General features: G+C 34.5%; 2 protein-coding genes across 2 annotated transcripts; one reads left to right on the top strand and one right to left on the bottom strand.

The window, feature by feature from the left end:
• Positions 1–1,423: 1,423 nt before the first annotated feature.
• On the bottom strand, positions 1,424–10,216 carry LOC107639370 (Core-2/I-branching beta-1,6-N-acetylglucosaminyltransferase family protein). The gene is made up of 4 exons (XM_088485140.1): positions 9,381–10,216; positions 3,067–3,142; positions 2,856–2,971; positions 1,424–2,009 (listed from the first exon to the last, which is right to left on the bottom strand). The coding sequence occupies exons 1-4, from the start codon at positions 9,922–9,924 to the stop codon at positions 1,504–1,506; spliced, it is 1,242 nt and encodes a 413-aa protein (XP_088341266.1). The 5' UTR covers positions 9,925–10,216; the 3' UTR covers positions 1,424–1,503.
• Positions 10,217–12,587: 2,371 nt separating this feature from the next.
• Positions 12,588–21,262, top strand: LOC148568042 (uncharacterized). The gene is made up of 6 exons (XM_088484653.1): positions 12,588–12,677; positions 18,823–19,393; positions 19,480–19,586; positions 20,019–20,061; positions 20,187–20,317; positions 21,053–21,262. Exons 1-6 carry the CDS (start codon positions 12,588–12,590, stop codon positions 21,260–21,262), a joined length of 1,152 nt encoding a protein of 383 aa, XP_088340779.1.
• Positions 21,263–21,475: the final 213 nt, after the last annotated feature.

Raw genomic sequence — 21,475 nt, forward strand, 5'->3', positions numbered from 1 at the left:
GAGACAATTTATTTTTGTCTCATAACAAATGAATGAAAACAGAGCAGAGAAGAGAAGAGGACACAGCCAAGTATCCTGGTTCAACCACCTTATGCAACGTGGCCTACATCTAGTCTCCACCATAACTATGGTAAAGTTTTCACTATCTTTTCAAAGATTACATACACAAATTTTCTAGGATTCTTCCTAATCCTATCCAAGACAAAGCAAACTTCTGACAAAGCTTGATTTAGCTAGATGACACTAATTGCTCACCCAACTTAGCCAGAAAAACCTCTCAGGTTTATGATTACAAAATAGAAATACATCAAAAGAGACTGACATAAAATGGCTTATCTATCCAAGCTGACTCTCTTTGCCTTTTTTTTCAAATAGTTTTTTTAAATACCTCACATTGCTTTTACCAAGAGAAATCAAAGAAAGATAAATTAAGAAAGTAAGATAAATAATCTAACCTCATGAAGGAGAAGAAATATGGTAGCTTGAAAGCTATGTGAAGAACTAGATTCAAACACTCTCAAATGTTACTTTTTTATCTTGGCAGAATGCTCCCTTTAGTATAGGTGTTTGCTTCCAAAACTTCAACCTTTGAGTGATAAGGGTGCTGGGTTAACTCAGAAATTTGAATTCACTCTCCTTTCTTCAATTCTTGGCTGACTACTCCCTTTTGTATGGGGTAATGTCTCCAAAACTTGAGCTAGTGGGTAGAGTCAACTTCTCCAAAATATTTTGACTTTTAACCCAACTAAATATTTATATGTTTGTCATCATCAATAAATTAAATTGTTTCTCAAACTCAACAATTTTAATTATGTTAATGTAAAATTTTGTTTGAAATCAGTGAAGAATTTTGTTTAACATTAGTACAAATTGGTTTCAAATTTGTTAGATTCTAACAACTCCTAACCACCTCTAACTTCCTACTCGACACCTCAACAATCTTACTCTTATCAGTTAGATTTTGTTATTCTGTTTTAGAATAGAGTTGGTTACTACATGTGTAGTTGGTTACATTTAAACTTGTACACAATAAAGTCAGCTCATAGTATCATTCGGCTCAGTTTTCCTCTCTTCTAACAATACTGCACATAATGACAAAAAACCATTAATAAAAAAATAATTAATTTGATCACGATTTCTGATTCAGAAACAATATCATTCTTTGGTGAAGAAAAGCAGAGCAATACTATCCTGGTTAAGGAGAAATGCAGTTCATCCTTCTGACTTCTAACTAAATAAAACTAGACTATTATTGTATTCTAACCCATCAAATACTTCGGTTTGTTGATCCTTTTTTTTTTTTTCTCCTTCCACCAAAATTACACTTAAGAATCAACTTGAGGTCTTCTGCATAAAAGTTCCTAGGAAATCCAAGGATTGAATAAAAATAAACAAACGCAGCAAGTTAAGTCCACTTCAAAAACCAGTAAAATTTATATATCAAAAGGCTTTCAATAGCAGCTGTTAATCAAAATTATACAGATGGACAATGTATCTTGAATACTACTTGCACTGTTTCGGCCTAAAATTTTCCGAATCCAATATCTTAACCACTAGTTTCTCAAGCCTCTTTGAGCCTATACTTGGTTTAACTACAACTGGATTTCCATAAACAGAACACGGAGCTTTCCCACTGCCAATACACCAACCACCGGGAGTAAAGTAGCCATCTTTTCTTCTCAAGAGTTCCTTATCGATTTTATCGAGAACTGGATCATCCTTGTTAAACTTTCTAGCAAAAGGTGCACCACTTTGGACCATGTTGTCAAAATGCACCAGCGTCAAAAACATTGGATCCTGCTTCGGCGGGTTGTCCCACTTTAAATAATGCAAATCATGATTCACGGTGGTGTTCTGGTAGTCCTTGTGATTGCACATGACAGTGTGGAAGTAGCCTTCGTGGGATGAAAAAAAATTTGTATAATACATAAGGAGAGTGCGCGGAAGGTTATCCCAACCACGAATACAGAACTCGAGAAAGGATTTTGTTAGGATAACCCATTCAGAGCCTGTAAAACACAAAACACATTTAGCTGAAATATCCAAGAGATGTTTCAACACATACATGAATGGAATATCAAAGAGAAAATCCAAATCTCTCTTTCCCTCTTTGTTTTACTACAGGTAAACCGAAGTTGAAAACTGAAGGTTTTAACCACGAATTAAAGATGGCTATGCAAAAGATCTATGCAACAAAGAATTGTAAAACAAGAACTAGACCTTAGTTACATTTTCCAGAAGTGACTACAAGATAAACAGTAGAGGTTACCACATCACAAACTTCCCAAGAAAATTACACAACCATTTAAAGATTTGAAAGTTCTGTCTGAAAAAATACCAATATATAATTGTTGATAACATCTAAAGAACAAAAGAAATTGTCAAGATGCTTCAATGCCATTGTTCGATAGTCTGGATCAAGCTGATCTGTGTTACATAAATATCAAAAGAATTCCTGATAACAGTTCAAGATCAGTTTGACATATTAGACTAAGGGTGCCCTTGTTACCTTGTTTCAGATTCTGAAAATTGTGATTCCAAAACTTAAAACTGTTGATATTATGAAAAGATGGGAATTGATTTTTTGTCATAAGATATGTTATCAGCATCTAGCTAAAAAAAAAGGGGGGAAAAAAAACCACAAAACACGAAACAAAACAAAAGTTGTTCAAAAAGTGATTTTTTTTTTTTTTTTTGCCAAAAGAACACATCCAACTGCACTAAATAAGGTGATTTAACACCATGCATCTAATATGATTATTAATCACGAAAGCCTCTGTTGTCTTGTAGACATATTAATCTACTATCAGTTCCAAGGCACAATGACAAAATTATGCATCAAAAAGAATAAATACCTGTGAATAACTTGAATGAATTTGGGACTGATCTTTTCTCTTTAGCATAAAAGAGACCAGATTTTTTAGAATGATACAACCCTGGATCTATGATTATAGGCTTTGCTCTCTGATACCTGCAATCATCGTTACATTTCTACAAAGTTTACAATTAACACGACTAGGTGTAGCAACAAACTAAAACAAATCAAACGTAAAATAATATGCTCACTCTTTCCAACCCATATTACTAGTGTGCTCTATGAAGTTTAGATCCCTGGGTATGAATGAGAAGATATGGAAGAGATCTGAAGCAAGTTATATGAGAAAAAAAGTCAGCAAACACAAACATAATTTATATATGTGAAATATCAGACATGGATCTATTCATCAAGAGCCACGAAAATCATGAAAGCGAGAAGTAGAAAAACCTTACGTACAACGAGATTTGAATCAAATGACAATCTTAACAGTTATGATGTGAAAATGATCATACGAGAGCACAAAATATTTATTTTCTAATATCCATATATAAAAACAAATTAATTAAAAAATTATTGCATAGCTGACTAGGACAAACAAGTATCACCCTAAAAGAAAGAAAGAAAGAACCTAAAATTATTAACAACCGCAAAGGAGGGAAATGAAGGATTCCTTCACCTAAGTTAGCATGGACATAGCATCTTGTCAAAATTCCATGCTTTCAAACCAAAGGAAGTTGACTTATGATTTAGCAAGTAGCTCCAGCCTCCCAAGGCTTCAATTTCAGTTATACAACTATACAAACATATTCCCTATTCAGGATACCTTGTATTAACCCATCATAGAAGTAACGAAGTTTAATATTGATTCATACCAAGATTCTTTCATGGTATCATGAGCATTGGGTCACGATCCATGGCATTGATCGTTCCAGTTTCATCCTCCTCCAACAACAATTCTAACACCTTCACTGCTTCTCTTCTTGACAAATTGCATGAGGATACTTTCAAAACTTGGCAACAATTGGCTCTACATGTCATAAATGCAAATGAACATGCAGATCATCTGAATCCAGAAAAAGTTCCAGAAAAAAGTTCAAGGCGCTGCAGCCAAAGCTTCAGGGACAGAATCTGAAAATTACAAGCAATGGAAAATTAAGGATCACTACATTATGACTTGGCTGCCCTCATTTGTTGATTCAAGTTTCAAGAACCGAATGCTAGATTGTGATTATGCACACCAAGCTTGGTCCAAGATTCAAGATTACTTTTCTAAATTCTCCAAGATCAAAGTCCAACAATTGAAAGCACAGCTCAAATCAATCAAGAAGAGAGGTACATCTGCTGCTGATTATTTGAGCAAGATCAGGAAGGTTGTAGATTCTTTAGCTGTCATAGGTTATACTTTGTATTTAGAGGATCACATCACTGCCATAACTGATGAACTCTCCGAAGACTATGCTCTCTACATTTCTTCTGTTTTAACCAAATCAGAAACAATAACTCTAATTGAGGCAGAAGCACTTTTACCAGCTAATGAGGATATGTTTGAAAGGTTTCAAAAACCAGAATTTGGATCCTTTCAAGCAAATTATATTCAGGTTTCATCACAGTCTGGTACAACATCAAGAGCAAATTCTAATGGAAAAAGAGGTAGAGGGGGAAGATTCTACAGAGGTGGAAGATTCAATAATAAAGACTCAAGATCAATTTGTAAATTGTGTGGAAGATCAGGCCACGCTGTCATCAATTGCTTCCATAGATTCGATCAGACTTTCCAGCAACCTTCCACAAATATGCCTCCATCACAAGCCTCTAATAATCTAGCACTACCACCACCCCCCTCATACCATACACCTAGGGCCTATCTTGCAACTCCATCATCGATTTCAGATCCTTCCTGGCTCCCAGACACAGGCACAAGTCATCATATTACATCTGATCCAAGTAACTTCATTGCTGCCTCCAAATATAATGGGCCAGAACAAATCCTGTTAGGTAATGGTACAAGTACATCTATAGCACATTCTGGTTATTCTTATTTAGTAAATCTTGAAAGAAACTGAACAAAAATTTCTTTTAGATCAACTTCTACATTCTCCAGATATTGCTGAAAATCTAATAAGTGTTCAAAAGTTTTGTGCTGACAATCATTCCTTTTAGAATTTCATGCTAATATTTGCTATGTTAAATCCTAGGCCACCACGGAGATCCTCCTTCAAGGAGCTCCTAAGAAAGGCGATATGAGTTTAATAGAGCTGCTGTTACAAGATTACCTACACATTCTGCAAATCAGTTTTCTTTAAATCCTCTTAATGTACCACCTAAGTTCTCACTGGCTTTATTGATTCTTACACTTCATGGCATAATAGACTTGGGCAATGTCCACCCAAAGTAGTTCAATCTGCTAAAAACTTGTAATGTCAACTTACCATCTAACATCAATAAAGAAAGTGTATGTGAGGTTTGTTATATGGCTAAGATGCACCACTTGACTTTTAATCTTGATTCCTTTAACTTTCATGCTCCTCTTGATATGATGTATTCTGATCTATGGGGACCAGCTCCAATTACATCATATCATGGCTTTAATTATTATGTTTTGTTTGTTGATGCTTATACCCGTTACACTTGCATCTATCTTTTACATTCCAAATCTCAAACCTTTAATGCATTCTTATAATTTAAAGCTATGATTGAAAAGCATACAGGACCAAAATTAAAGCTTTCCAAACTGACCATCAAAGCGAGTATCTCTCCAAGTCATTCACTCAATACCTTGTAGAGAATGGAATCACTCACAAATTTCCATGTACATATACACATCAACAAAATGGACGTGTTGAGAGGAAGCATCGCCATGTCACTGAAACTGGCCTTGCTATGTTGGCTAAGGCTTCTCTTCCCTTAATCCATTGGGATGATGCCTTCCTTTCAGCTACATTTATCATTAACCGTTTGCCTTCCCTGACAACTCAAAATACCTCTCCTTATGAAAAACTTCATCATGACAAATGAAATTACTCATTTCTAAGAGTATTTGGTTGTGCTTGCTACCCATGGCTCAAACCTTACGCTCAAAACAAATTTGATTTCAAATCAGAATTATCAGTTTTCCTTGGGTATGCACCAAACCACAAAGGCTACAAATGTCTTACCAAATCTGGCAAAATCATCATCACTCGCCATGTTAAATTTGATGAGACTAAGTTTCCTTATTCTACCCTCTTTCCTACTGATCCTCCCAATTCCTATACTTAATACTTCTGCACCTTATAATGTTGAATTACCCCAAACTCCTCCAACCACATAACCCACACATATTCCACAAGCCTCATCTAATCTTTCAGACCACACTACCATAAATACATCTCCGTTCAAACACAGATTCTGATGCTCAACCAGACTCTTCCCGTTGAAGTCCTGTCCCTTTAAACACATCACTTCTCACCCTCACATCACATTCTAACAGCATACAATTTGGCGCTGCTCCACCTACCCGTCTCACCAAGAACCATCACCCCATGCAAACAAGATCTAAAACCGGCATCTCTAAGCCTAAAGCTCTTATTGCCAGTACTACACCTAACATTGACCTCATACAACACATTCCTACATCTATCACCCAAGCTTTACAAACACCTCAATGGCATAGAGCTATGCAAGAAGAGTTGAATGCTCGTCACAACACTAAAACATGGTCTATAGTTTTTCCTCCATCAGATGCCAAAGTAATTGGGTGTAGATGGATTTTCACAATCAAGAGACATCCAAATGGTGCTATTGCTAAATATAAGGCCCGATTAGTTGCCAAAGGTAATCATCAGGTAGAAGGAGTGGAATTTGACCAGGTTTTTGCACCTGTAATTAAACCCTCCACCATTCGGATTGTTTTACCTATTGCATTAAAATTTGGTTGGCAAATTCGTTAATTCGACTTATAATGCGTTTTAAATGGTGACCTTAATGAATTGGTTTTTATGAAGCAACCTCCAGGATTTCAGCAAGCAAACATGATCAGGTTTGTCGTTGCACAAATCCTTGTACGGATTAAGGCAAGCTCCTCGAGCATGGTTCGAAAAACTATCATCTACTTTAGCCACATTTGGTTTTTAAGAAAACAAGGTCACATCATTCCTTATTTGTTAAACATAATGCTGCTGTTACTATATATATCTTGGTGTATGTAGATGATATTTTGATTACTGGGAGTGATTCAAGTGCTGTTCAAACTACTATTACTCAACTACATCACCTTTTCTCTCTAAAGGATCTTGGTGAATTAAGCTATTTCTTAGGCATAGAAGCAAAGAAATTGCCCTCTGGTGCTTATCACCTCTCTCAATCCAAATACATCTCTGACCTTAAGAAAGTTGGCATGACCGAGACTAAAGGGGTGCCTACACCTATGATTACCAGTGTAAAATTGACTAAGCATGGCAATGAGTTCTTTGAAAATACTACTCTTTATAGATCAATAATTGGTTCCCTTCAATATGCCACTTTAACGAGACCTGAAATTTCTTATTCTGTTCAATAGATGCAACAACCTTTAATTTCTCACTGGAAATGTGTTAAACGTATATTGAGGTACTTGGCTGGCACATTGGATCAGGGATTGATTTTTCATTCCAGCACTGAACTACAACTCTTTGCTTTTTCAGATTCGGATTGGGGGTCAGATTTGGCCGATCGAAGATCAACCTGTGAACATGTTGTGTATCTTGGAGCCAAGTTAGTGACTTGGTCTAGCCACAAACAAGCATCTACGAGCAGAAGTAGCACAGAGGCAAAATATAGAGGATTAGCTGAAACTGACTTCTCAACTAATCTGGATCCAGAACTTACTTCAAGAGCTCTATGTTCAATTACCAATAATTCCAACTCTTTATTGTGATAACATGAATGCTGTCTTATTAGCAGCTAACACGATTCTCCACAGTAGGACAAAGCACTTCGAGTTGGATTTACATTTTGTGCACGAAAGAGTGAATCAAAGGTTACTCAATGTTATCCATATTGGTTCGGTTGACCAAGTTGCAGATATATTTACCAAAGCCCTTTCGGTAGATGCCTTTAATCGATGTAAAGTCAAACTTAAAGTGGCTTCCAAAGCCACATTAAGTTTGAGGGGAAATAATAGAGAGAATGAGGGAAAAGGAAGTTAGTTAGAATTCAAACTTCTATTAACCTCTTTTTGTAACAGAATTAGTTAGAATTAGCTTTCTTTCCTTATTTAGGTAATGCTGTTAGAATGCTATATAAGGACTAAGTGGCTCGTAGTGTATTTCAACTTTCTTTCACTCATTCTTCAAGAATACAGAATCATTCAATATTCAATCATGGTCATTTCTTTCTACCTTCTCTTTTGGTTCTGCATTATTCTGCAGAATTGATTCATACCAAGATTCTTTCAAGAGTCAACTGGAACATAATGTTAATGAAGTAGATACGAGGATGCTTCAACAGATGTGCGGATCAACCAGACCAAACTGGATTAGCAATGATGATGCTAGACGGACAGTTAGGCAGCATCAATTACAGAGACAATGGTAAAATCTCGTATGTAGGCAGTATAAACATTCAGAGAAGGCCAAGTGGAGGCACTACTTATGACAGTGGATAAAATGGAGGATAGTCCTATAGGTAGAGGTAGAGAGAAACTCAAGAAAACCTTAGAAGAAATTATTTTTAATATATGATGTCGAAATGGATGAGTGGTCATACGCGATTGCATAGAATAAGGAACGAATATATAAGAGAGAGTTGGAATAGCACCTATTGTGGAAAAGATGATAGAATCGCGTCTCAAGTGGTTTGGACATATGAGAAGAAGACCAACAGAGCACCCAGTCAGGAGGGTGGATGAGATGAAAGATGGACAATGGGTGAAAGGTAGAAGAAAACCTAGAAAGACCATCCATGAGGTGGTCAAACGAGATCTACATGTAAACGGTCTCTCTGTAGAAATGATACATGATAGAGCTTAATGGCGTCGTTTGATTCATGTAGCCGACCCCACCTAGTGGAACAAGGCTCTGTTATTGTTGTTTGTTGTTGTATGTGGTATTAGAAGAAATTTCGATTCATCTACTTATGCTAGTAAAATTAGTCAGTATCTCAATAGAGTTAGTAAAACAACAAGCTGAGCTGCCAACATACCCTTTTACTTGTTAGTTTAAAAGGAGTCAAAAGTCCAAAAATAGCAGTTACAATTTAAACCAATGAAGAGTGGGCACCAGAAGCTTTACCATGCTTAATGAGAACTATGAAGAAGATAAATTCATCAATACACAAGAGTGACAAGTCTCAACTAACCAAAAAATTTATGATAATCCTTAGATATGGTAAATGAACTACCTATGGTGAATGGACATGATCTCAGCATCAAATTCATCAAATTTATTAACCATAAACGACTTAATAACATTAACTTCCCATTCCCAATAGCCCTTTTAGATTTTTCGCACATACCCAATTCATCATTCATCATTTATACCATTTCTCTAAATATAGAAATCAAGGTTTTTCAAGAAAAGACAACATTTCCGAATTTTACACTTACCATCCTGAGACATGAGAGGATAATCATAGGCACTGAGATTGATGAACCAATCCCAGTCCTTGACCTTCTTGAGCAACAACGCAACGCAATGAAGGGTAGAAGCAATCATGGTTGGGCCCTTGTAGGTGACCAAATCAGCTCTCCCAACAACCATAACGTTCGCAAACACCCTCATAACACTCTCTGACTTCACATACTTCGCAAGCTCTAGCCTCTCCGCATCGGAAGCTTCTAGATCGAGGTGGACCAGGTAGTAGTTCCTAGGGTGGTACACTGCCTGAAGGACTCTCCTGAGCCTCGGCGCGTCCCCTTTGCTTCCCGTGAGGAGGTAGGCGAACCTTGGCAAGGTAGGAAGACCCGTTTCGCCGTCGTCGGAACCCGAACGATCAACATGGAAAGGGGTAAAATTGGGAGAATTTGAATAGGGTTTGGTGTGGGTAACGGAAAGTGTGAGGAGGAGAGTGATGAAGAGAACGGTTATTGTGATTGTGGTGGGTATGACCCATTTCCGTTCTTGGTGGTGGGAACTATGATTTCTCTTCATAGCATCTGCACTCTGCTGGCTGTGTAATCTTTTGTTGTTTCGGAATTTTGGGGGAAATTTTAAGGTTTTTTTTTTTTAATTCTCTTTTGTAGGAATTTATTTTGTTTTATTTTTTTTATATATAAATGTTTTGGGTATGTGAGTCTATGGAGGTGTCAGCGGTGAAGAGGGATGTGTCTGGAGTTTGGTTGGTTTTCTGATGTTAGGTTGGTTTGATTTGTGATCTCTGCAAGGTGATGGGTACTTGTAGCTCAAAAGTTTTCATCCGTGAGATGGTGTGAGACTCCGAGCCAGAGGGAAATACCAACTGCTCTCATTTTTAAAATTAATTCTTAGGGTTAACCACCAAAAACGCTCCCGAATTATTCAAACGCTAATAAAAATGTACCCAAATTTTACTATCGACAAAAATATCTTCAAATAATTTAAAAACACAGCAAAAATACCCAACAATAAATATATATTTTCAAAAAATACCTTAGAGATTGAATTTTGATGCAATTTTTTGCAAGCATGATTATAAAATTGAGATATTATTATCCTTAAAATTTGGTAATTTTTCGATTTTCGTTAAGTATATATTTTTCTTATAATTTTTTTGTTAACAACCAATAATACTTTTAAAAAATTATAAAAAAACATATATACTTAACAAAAAATCACCAAATTTTAAGAACAATAATATCTCATTTGTTTAATCATTCTTGCAAAAAATCACGTCAAAGTTCAATCTCTAATGTATTTTTGGAAAAATATATATTTAATGTTAGTTTTTTTGCAAGATTATCCAACATTAAATATGTATTTTTCAAAAAATACATTAGAGATTGAATTTTGATACGATTTTTATCAAGCATGATTAGAAAAATGAGATATTATTATCCTTAAAATTTGGTGATTTTTTGTTAAGTATATAATTTTTTTGTAATTTTTTATTAACAACCAATAATACTTTTAAAAAATCACAAAAAAATACATACTCAGCAAAAAATTACCAAATTTTAAGAATAATAATATCTCATTTTTCTAATCATTCTTACAAAAATTTGCATCAAAATTCAATCTCTAAGGTAATTTTTGAAAATACATACTTACTGTTGGGCATTTTTGTTGCATTTTTAAATTATTTAAAGGTATTTTTGTCGATAGTAAAATTCGCGTGTATTTTTGTCAGCGTTTGAATAATTCGAGAGCATTTTTGGTAGTTAACCCTTAATTCTTAAGTTACAAAGGCAAAATGTTAACAGCTTAATAATCAATAACCGAAAATTCCTTACTTAGGGTTAAAATTGTAAGGGTATATATTTCAGTTTGCATTTTAAATATTTTTTTATTATTTATATATTTTAATTTTTTTATACATAATACTGAATATTTATAAGTGTGTACTATCAATTACGATATCGGTATATATTTTTTTATAAATAATTATATTTTTACGTTTTCAATAATTTTTGCATTTAATTTTATCTGTAAATTTTAAATTATAAAATTTAAATTTTTAACTTAGATTGGACGATCTAAGTACTCTTAATTCAATTTTTAAATATAATTAACTAGTGAATTTTTTTTTATTTTACATCTTACCCATCTTAAAAGAAATTTTGACCTTAAAATTTAGTTACATGTAAAAAGATGAGGATAATCCTTCCTCATGTCGAATTCAAGTTTCCGCGTGGACTCTTTCACTCCGGCCCAATTCCAAGCGACTTTTACCCATGAGACTCCTTTTTCACAAAACCTTTTGACACTAACATCATCAATTCTGACGGGAGTAACTTGAAACATCAGATTCTCTTTCAGTTGAAATTGATTTCGGTTCTAGCACATGGGTCATATCTGGGGTATACTTTCGAAGCTGAGAGATGTGGAACACATCGTGAAATTTTGAGAGGTTTGGTGGTAAAGTTATTTGGTACGCTATTGGTCCAATCCTCTTCAATATTTGAAATGGACCAATATAACAGAAATTCAGCTTCTTAGTCTTTATAGCCCTTCTAACACCCGTAGTAGGAGTAACTTTTAAAAACACATAGTCACCTTTTTCAAATTCTAAAGGCTTCCCCCTTTGACCCACATAACTTTTCTAATGACTTTGGGCAGTAAGGATTTTAGCTCGAATCTTTTTTATTTGTTCCGTCATCTCCGCCACTAATTCGGGACCTAAGATGCTTGACTCTCCAGCCTCATACCAACAGAACGGAGATTGACACTTTCTCCCATACAGAGCCTTGTACAGAGCCATTCCGATGCTTGTATGGTAACTATTGTTATATGCGAACTCCACTAAAGGCATGTAATGATCCCAATTGGCTAGTTGATCTAATATACACGCCCTCAGCATATCCTCTAAGGTTTGAATTGTCCTCTCTGACTAGCCATCTGTTTGAGGATGGTACACTATGCTCAAACACAATTGTGTTCCAAACGCCTTTTGAAAGGCTCCTAAAAATCTTGAAGTAAACCGAGGATTTTGGTCCAACACTATGGTTGTGGGCATACTATATAACCTCACAATCTCCTTGATATACAACCTCGCCAGTTCCTCTAAGGAATAGTTCATACGAATGGGCAAGAAATGAACGGCGTTTGTCAATCAATCCACAATCACCTGCACCGTAACATATCCTTCTCTAGTTCTTGGCAAGCCTGACACAAAGTCCATGGCGATACCTTCCCACTTCCAATGTGGAATATCAAGGGGTTGCAACGTTTCAGATGGCTTTTGGTGCTCTATCCTCACTTTCTGGCACGTAAGGCATTTGGATAAAAGTTTTGCTACGTCATTCTTCATTCATGGCCACCAGAAAATCTTCTTCAGGTCATGGTACATCTTGGTAGCTCCAGAGTGAATTGAGAACCCACTCTTATGAGCTTTTGTCAACACCGCGTGTCGCAGACCTCCTACATTTGGTACACAGATCCTCCCCTTGTATCTCCAGATTCCCTCTTGTCTTCGATGACTTTTCCCTGTTTTCCTTGTCCAATCCTCTGCATCTCATGATCATCTTGCTGAGCTCTCTGAATGTCAACCTTGAAGTTGCTATAGATATGCAGCTAGTTCAGACATAGGCTTCCAGCCACCTCTTTAACACCCAACATAAGATCCAAACTTGCTCAACAGTTCTTCTTCCTTGATCATCATCCAAGAAACACTTAGAGACTTTCTACTCAAGGTGTCTACCACTATATTTCCTTTCCCGATTGATAATTCGGCTCAAAGTAATAGTCCTTCAATAATTCCATCCATCTCCTTTGACGTATATTGAGTTCTTACTGATAAAGGGATACTTTAGGCTCTTGTGATTGGAAAAGACTTGGAATTTTACTCCATAAAGATAATACTTCCACACTTTCAGTGAAAACACAACTATTGCAAGCTCCAGGTTGTGAGTTGGATAACTCACTTCGTGCGGTTTTAACTGTCGCGAAGCATAGGCTATAACGTTTCGGTGTTGCATCAAAACTCACCTAAACCTTTCAACGAAGTGTCATAGTAAACTTTAAACGGTTCATGCGATTCGGGCAATACGAGCACTGATGCTATAGTTAGCATCTTCTTCAGAGTCTAAAAACTCTCTTCACATTAGGACGTCCATACAAATGGAATATCCTTACGAGTCAACTTGGTCATAGGTAAGGCAATTTGCGAAAATTCCTTAATAAACCTTTGTAATAGCCAACCAAACCCAAGAAACTCCTTACCTCTGTAACAGACGTTGGTCGTCCCCATTCAATCACTGCCTCACCCATAGTAGGATCTACCGAAATGCCTTCTCAGCTTACCATATACCCTAAAAATTTCACTTCTTTCTTCTAAAACTCGTGGATGAAAAGCTTTGCATAGAGCTTCCTTTCCTTCAGGATTCGCAAAACTATTCGTAAATGCTCTTCATGCTCTTTTGCAGTCTTAGAGTATATTAAGATGTCGTTTATGAACACCACGACAAACTTGTCCAAAAAGGGTCGAAACATTCTATTCATATAATCCATGAACACGGCAAGGGCATTCGTCAACCCGAAGGACATCATTGTGTATTTGTAATGTCCATACCGAGTCCTAAAAGCTGTCTTAGGAACATCCTCCTCTCTTACCTTGATCTTATGATATCCCGAACTCAAGTCAATCTTTGAGAAAACATCAAATTCTTGTAGTTGATCCATCAAATCATCAATTCTCGACAAGGGATACTTATTTTATACCGTCACCCTATTCAACTGTCTGTAATCCACACACAGTCACATACTGTAATCTTTCTTCTTTACAAACAAAATTGGTGCTCCCACGCGGGGGCACTTGGTTGGATAAACTTCTTATCCATCAGCTCCTCGAACTAAATATTAAGTTCTACAAGCTCTAACGGCGATATTCTATATGGTGCGATTTAGACTGATCTCCCAGCACTAACTCTATTGCAAACTCTATCTCTCGAGAAAGAGGAAATTCAAGTATATCCTTGGAAAAAACCTCGGAAAACTCTTTTACTATCGGAATTCGGTATAAGTTTTGTTCATCCCCAGACGGGCTAGCTACTAAGAAAACATACATTTGACACTCATTTTCGCTACAACTCACCATCACAGAGTTCAAATAATAACCCCAAGCTACTACCAGCCTTTCTAACCCTTCAGATATAAACTGAATAGAATGTTCAAAATAGTCTAACAACACATGATGCATCAACAACCAATCCAAACCCGTAATTAAATATATTCCAGTCAAAGGCAAACATATTAAATCAAGAACAAATTGTCTGTTTTCTATCTGAAAAGACACTTGTCGACAACACAGTCTAGTTATCACAACTTGAGAAGCTGGTTGGTAGCACGAATCCCACACCTTCTTACTATTGTACCAGCAAGTGCACTGGGTCGTCTAAGTAATACCTGAGCGAGTCAGGGTCGATCAAACGAGGATTGTGGTTTAAAGCAAGCTCTAGTTATCTTGTAGGTCTTAGTCAGGCAAATCAGAAGGTTGTGGGATTGAATTTGGTTGAACCAAAAAAGGAATAAAGCAAAAGGGGTAGAAAATACTTTATAAAGTTGAATGGAATCAGTAATAGGAATAGGGTTAAGGATTGGATTTGCTTTGTCTTTTTGAATTAACTATGGTATTACTGTCTTCTTTTCTTGTGAGTGATCTCTTCTATGGCAGGCTGTATGTGATTGATAAACTCATACTTTATGATATAATTTGTGCTCAAATTGAGTGTTTCTATCAATTCTTCACCCACTTATTCATGTAAATTGCATGGTTTTACATGTTTCCTATGCTTTAAAAATATTAATTTTAATTACCCTTTATTACCATTCGATACCGTGATTTGTGTGTTAAGTATTTTCAGATCTCATAGCGCAGGAATGGCTTAAAGGACAAAAAGGAAACATACAAAAATGGAAGAAAAGCACAAAAATGGAGTTTTGAAGAAAAGGCAGCGACGCGAATGCATGGACGACGCGAACGCGTGCCTAGTGCGAAATGGCATCGATGCGTACGCGTGGACGACGCGAACGCGCGCCTTGAGCAGAACGCAAATGACTCGTAGGCATGACTGATGCGTACGCGTGACAAGGAAAACTCCCAGATGACGCGAACGCATGACCCACGCGAACGCTTGATAGACGCCACGTACAAGAATCTGCAGAAAATGCCCCCAGCGATTTCTGGACCCTTTTTCGGCCCAATTCTGAATCCAGAAGCACAGAATATAAGCCAGAGAATGGAGAAATCAAAAGAACAACTTAGTAATACATAAATTTTAGGTTTTAGATGTAGTTTTTAGAGAGAGAGGTTCTCTCCTCTCTCTTAAGATTAGGATTTAGGATTTCTATTATGTTTAAGCTATGATCTCTTCAATCACAGGTTCAATATTCTTTTAATTTATTTTCTACTTTTAATTATTCCATTACTTCAATTGTCAATTATCTTTTCAATTTGGCTTATGAACCATTCATGTTATGATTTTCTTAATTAATATATTTTGAGGTATTTCAGATTTGATTTTGCTTTAATTTATTTATGAATGATTTCAATTCAATTTAGATTTACTTTCCCCTTTTGGATTTGGTTAAGTAATTAGCAACACTTGAGTTATCAAACTCAGCTGTTCAATGAAATTGAAATTCTTTGCTGATTGATTTGTACTCCAATAACTCTAATCTTTCCATATGAGTTGACTGGGATCTGAGGATCAAATCAATTTGTTCACTTGAATTTTCTTTGTTTAGCAAGGGTTAATTTAAGTGGGAGCAGAATCCAATTTTCATCACCCCTGATAAGGATAACTAGGATAGGACTTCAATTTCTTACACCCTGCCAAGAGATATTTATAATTATTAATTTAATTTTCTCGTCATTTAAATTACCTATTCCTTATTTCGAAAACCCAAAAATATATATTTTTACATAACCAATAATAAACCATACTGCCCTGCAACTCCTTGAGAGAAGACCCGAGGTTTAAATACTTCGGTTATTTATTTTTATTGGGTTTGCTTACGTGACAAACAAGTTTTTGTATGAAAGGATTATTGCTTGGTTTAGAAACTATACCTGCAACGAGAATTTATTGTAAATTCTAAACCATCAATCTTCAGTTCATCAAAATGGCGCCGTTGCCGGAGAATTGCAAACGTGTGCCTTATTATTGGTTATTGTAAATATTTGCTTTTTAATTGATTTTTTTCGAAAATTACAAAAAAAGAAAAAAAAATTCAGATTTTTATTTTAAAATTTTTATTTTGCTTGTTTATTTGATTTTATTTTTGTTTTTAATTTTTATTAGTTGCTATGAGTTCTCACCCCTATCGCTTTGAGTTTGGTTCCAATGTTGTTGCAAGGAATGGAAATTATAACAGGAACATGCATCAAGGTCAAAACAATCAGAGATGGAAGGAGCCACGAGGATCTAATCAACCCTTTCGGCAACAACACCTTCCACAGTACCACAGACAAAGACCATTCCACAATGCATGCCGAGACAATAGTTATGGTGGACCCTTTCGTGACAACCAACCTCCACCAAATTACTATAGTCAAGAGCCATTCCAGGAAACGTACCAAGATGATGGATATGGTGGACCCCCTTGTAGTTACCAACAAGGCCCACCATATGATTATAAACCGCCTCCTCAACACAACTCTGGACCACCATACTCACAAGTCCCTACTACAAGAAAATGGAACATTTGTAACAAAAAATTTGTATCAAATTTAAAATTGTTACAAATTATGATTTTTTTGTAACAATAATTAGTTATTGTTACAAAACATTTGAATATTTTGTAACAACGTGATTTCTTTTGTTACAAATTATGTTGGCTTTCGTATTGAATTGTTGTTTTGTTGCAAAATATTATAATGTTTTGTAACAAAAGATTTTATTGTTGCAAAAGTTTAAAACATTTTGTAACAAAATATTTATTTGTTTCAAAAGCTCTAAATATTTTGTAACAAAAAATTAATTTGTCACAAAATTCAAAGACTTTTTGTAACTAATAAAAAATGTTGTTTCAACATATTAAATGTAAAACTTCAAATTTTTGAAAATTAACATAATGAGTTATTTATGATTTATTATATTTATTTAAGATTTTATATTCAAAAATTTATTTTATTAAAAATATTTAAGTCAATTTAATGATACTTTGAGTTTAAAATTACGTTAAAAATTAAATAATAAGTTATTTATGATTTATTATATTTATTCAAAATAAATTTTTAGAGATTTATATATTAAACGAGTTTTTTCTTATTTATAATTTAAAGTTTTAGTAATTGAAAAAAATATAAAAATTTTATATAATTTAATTTAAATATTTGAAATTTTTGAATTTAATACTTTAAATTTTATGAATAAAAAAATTAACTTGATTATCTCTAATTTTATCTTAATTAGTATTTATTTAAAAATAATTATAAATTAATAATAAAATAATATTTTAAGAATAATTAATTTAATTACTCTAATTCTTAAAATTAGGATTTTTATTTAAAAATAATTTTAGAATTTATAGTTAAATAATATCTTTATATAATTATTTTTAAATTAAAATTAATTTATAATTATTATATTACCCTTATTTTTTATTAAAAAAAAGAATTTTCGTAACTAAAAAAATTTATTTTAAAATATTTAAATCTTTAACATAATTTTATTTTGTTTTAAAAATTTAATTTTTTAAAATATTATTTGTATTAATTAATTATTTTTATAAAAAATTCAAGATTAAATGATTACTTTTTAAAAATGGTATATATCATTTTATTTTTTTTATAAAACTAATATATAATTTTTACTAATTGTAATTCTCACTTTCACTCTCCATTCTACTGCTTGCTGGATCACCCTCCTTCTCTCTCTCTCTTTTTATACTAAAGATAGAAAGATTCGAACGCGTATCTCTTAGATGAGTATGAGAAGAGTATACCATTTGAGTTATAACTCATTGGTGGTCACCTTCCTTCTCTTATTTAAAATAAATTTATAACAAATATTATTTTTTATTTTATTACCACTCTAAAATTTAACATATTTTTACATTTAAATAAATTTTTAAAACTTCCTTAAAAATAAAATATAAAGTTCTGATTTTTTTCTTCTCTCTACTAAAATCCTAAACCCATCATAACTCAACACTCATTATTAAACCGGTAAAATCTCTAATTGTTAAAAAATAAATAATAAATTATTTATGATTTATTATAGTTATTCATAATTTTATTTTCAAAATATTAATTATTTAATTAAAATTACTAAATTTTAATTTATCCAAAAATTTCTAATTTTACATTTTTTCCAAAAACAATCCCTAATTCTCAAATTAAAAATTCTAACTCTAATTTTATCCACACCCTATCCACACTCACTCACTCACCTTAACCCTAAACCCTTCCAGCCGCCATATCCCCTTTCCCCAAATTCACACACACAACACAAACACAACACAAAAACACACGCACAGCAAGAGAAAGGGAAAAACGGAAAGGGAAAGAAAGGAAAAGAAAGGGGGAAGCTGGAATCAGAGAGTAAGAGAAGGAGAGGGGGAAGAGGGAGGATGGCGCCGGCGGGCATCACTGTCGCCGTGCTGTCGTGTCACCGTCAGGAAGGAAGAGACGTTGAGCGAGAGGAAGAGCTCCGCGAGGAAGGAGAGCCACTGTGCCTCCATCGCCGCCGTCAGTTCGCGTTCTTCTGTCGCCGAGGGAAGCCGCCGCCGTCGTCGTCTTCATCGCGAGCGGGTTGTTGCCAGCTTCCACCGCCGTCGCATCTCCCATCACGGACGACGCTGAGGACGCACAGGAGAGACAGACGCATGGAGATTGGAAGACGGAGGAAAAAGGAGGAGGCGTTGTTCGCCCTGCTGTGCCCAGTCGCCGTTTGTGGAGTCACCGTCGTCGCCGCTGTTAGGAGTTGCGTCACTGAGCCCCTGTCACCGAAAAACAGCGCTGCCTCGCCGGGATTCACTACCGGTAAGGACGTTCTCCCCTCTGATTTTGATTTCCTTTAATTTTTGGGAATATTGTTGTCATTGATTTTCGTCAGGAGCTTTGAATAGGAGGGAAGGGCAAGCTCAAGGGAGTTGAGGAGCTCCTAAGTTTGCTTAGGAGCTCTGTTGTTATAACCAAAAAATTTTCAGCCACTAAGATAACTTGCTTTATAGAGGTATGCAAATTTGTCTTGTTTTGTTTAGATGGATGCATGTGGTAGTGGAATTGAGGTGAGTGGCTTATGAACTTTAGAATGTGACCATTAATGAGTTTCCAATATCTGTTAAAAAAAGGGTAGTCAACTTTCTAAGTGTATATAACTCCCAAATCGCAATTGCTTTTCACTTGGAACCAATTTTAGAACTCATGAATTTCATATGCAGTATTGAAGGAATAAGCAAAATTTTCTGCATTTATTTGTTTATTATCTATAGATTTATTAAGGAACGAAAAGAAAAGGATCCAGATGTTGAGATTGTAGTTGCTTATTGAGTTCTACTTTCTATTAAGAAATTCACCATAAGGGGGATATTTGTGTTTCTTATTGAGTTCTACTTTCTATTGTTAGTTGCATCTCTAATTTTTTTTATTCTCTTTTCTTATGCAGCCATACCTATATTTGCATATCTGCAACAAGGATTTTCCATCAGGTATATGTCTCTCATAGAATGCTTTAATCCGTGTGTCTATGTATATATGTTCTCTAAGCAACTTCTGCAAAAATCATTTATTGGAGTTTGGAATTGTTTAGTTTTTGCAATTGGACTTTGTTCAGTAATTTCTTTAAACAAGTACCATAGGAGGAGCATTCGATTATTGGATTTTGACAAACGAGTGAGGTATTTGGAGGCAGCAGGCAATAGCGTATTTCTTTTTGTCAACGTTTCAAGGAAAATACTGATGATGGTACTTCCGTATTATTTTATGGAACTGTTATTTACAACTAACACTTGACTATATGGTCTTTCTTATTTAATTCATTTGTTTGGTTTAATTTGTTGAAATTGAAACATAACAAAACAGGTACCATACTTTGTACTTTTTCTCTCAATACTTTGTATGCAAATTTGTCTTGTTTTGTTTAGATGGATGCATGTGGTAGAAAATATTGTGTGATCATAACAAACTGCAATTGCTTTTCACTTGGAACCAATTTGAGTAGTTTGCTTTATGAGCCTAGTTGTCCCCTGTGAAGTTTCAAGTCATTTGGTTCAATAGATAAAATTGTATGATTTTTGAAATAAGCTTTTTGTGCAAAAATTATATAAAAATTAATAAATTTGTACATTCTTGTTTTAATTGTAGTATGAAGTTAAAAACCCTAGTAGTTCACCATAAACTTATAGTTATATGATAATTTTTATATGAATTTACTAAGTGATTGCACTTTCTAGGATTTTTATTGTGGCACCCTATTATAGTAGCAACTTGTGAAATTCCTATAAAGTTTCATATTAACCTAATTGAGTTGGAACCAAATCTGGTGTAAGAATGTGACCCATAGAGCATCCACACTAGAGTTTGGAACATAAGAAGCACTCTGTAAATTTTTTAAAATTTTGAAAAGTAGGGTTGTACTTTGAAACATTATTGATTTGATTTGAATTTAAGCTAGTGTTTTTTGGTTGGTGAACTTTTCAGGTGTTTGGCACTTGTGTGGTACTTATTAGAAGTTTCTCCATGAGAAAGGAGCTCGATGGATATGATGGAGTTTGTAATTCTTTGTTCATACATGATGGAACTTGTATGAACATGATGGTGTGTGGCACTTATTACAGTTTGGAGATTTATAATTCCTTGTATTTCTTGTCCTATGTATCTACATTAGGGTTCTTCAATGTGTCTTGTTAGTTTGTACTTTAAAGTTTATATGTTGAAGATTTATAAAACAATCTTAGTTAAATAAAAGATATTTGAACTATTTATGTTATTATATATTATATAAATGTTGACTTGCTGAGTAAATTAGTTTATATATTAATTAATTAAAAAAATATAATTTGGCAAATTATGTGTATAATTTGTATTAAAAAATTATTGCAAAATAAATAGTGTTTTGTAACA

Source organism: Arachis ipaensis, chromosome B4 (assembly GCF_059453495.1).
Source record: "Arachis ipaensis isolate K30076 ecotype BB chromosome B4, ASM5945349v1, whole genome shotgun sequence".
In the NCBI taxonomy this organism is placed as follows: domain Eukaryota; kingdom Viridiplantae; phylum Streptophyta; class Magnoliopsida; order Fabales; family Fabaceae; genus Arachis; species Arachis ipaensis.

Bases quoted from the DNA above. Each gene is read 5' to 3' on its own strand.
- LOC148568042 (XM_088484653.1), top strand. From the start codon at position 12,588: ATGGCGATACCTTCCCACTTCCAATGTGGAATATCAAGGGGTTGCAAC. The intron at 19,394-19,479 runs GTAAGGACGTTC...AGCTTTGAATAG, and splicing joins CTCGCCGGGATTCACTACCG to GAGGGAAGGGCAAGCTCAAG. The intron at 20,062-20,186 runs GTATATGTCTCT...GACTTTGTTCAG, and splicing joins CAACAAGGATTTTCCATCAG to TAATTTCTTTAAACAAGTAC.
- LOC107639370 (XM_088485140.1), bottom strand. From the start codon at position 9,924: ATGAAGAGAAATCATAGTTCCCACCACCAAGAACGGAAATGGGTCATA. The intron at 2,972-3,066 runs GTGAGCATATTA...CGATGATTGCAG, and splicing joins AGTAATATGGGTTGGAAAGA to GTATCAGAGAGCAAAGCCTA. The intron at 2,010-2,855 runs GTATTTATTCTT...TGTGTTTTACAG, and splicing joins TTCATTCAAGTTATTCACAG to GCTCTGAATGGGTTATCCTA.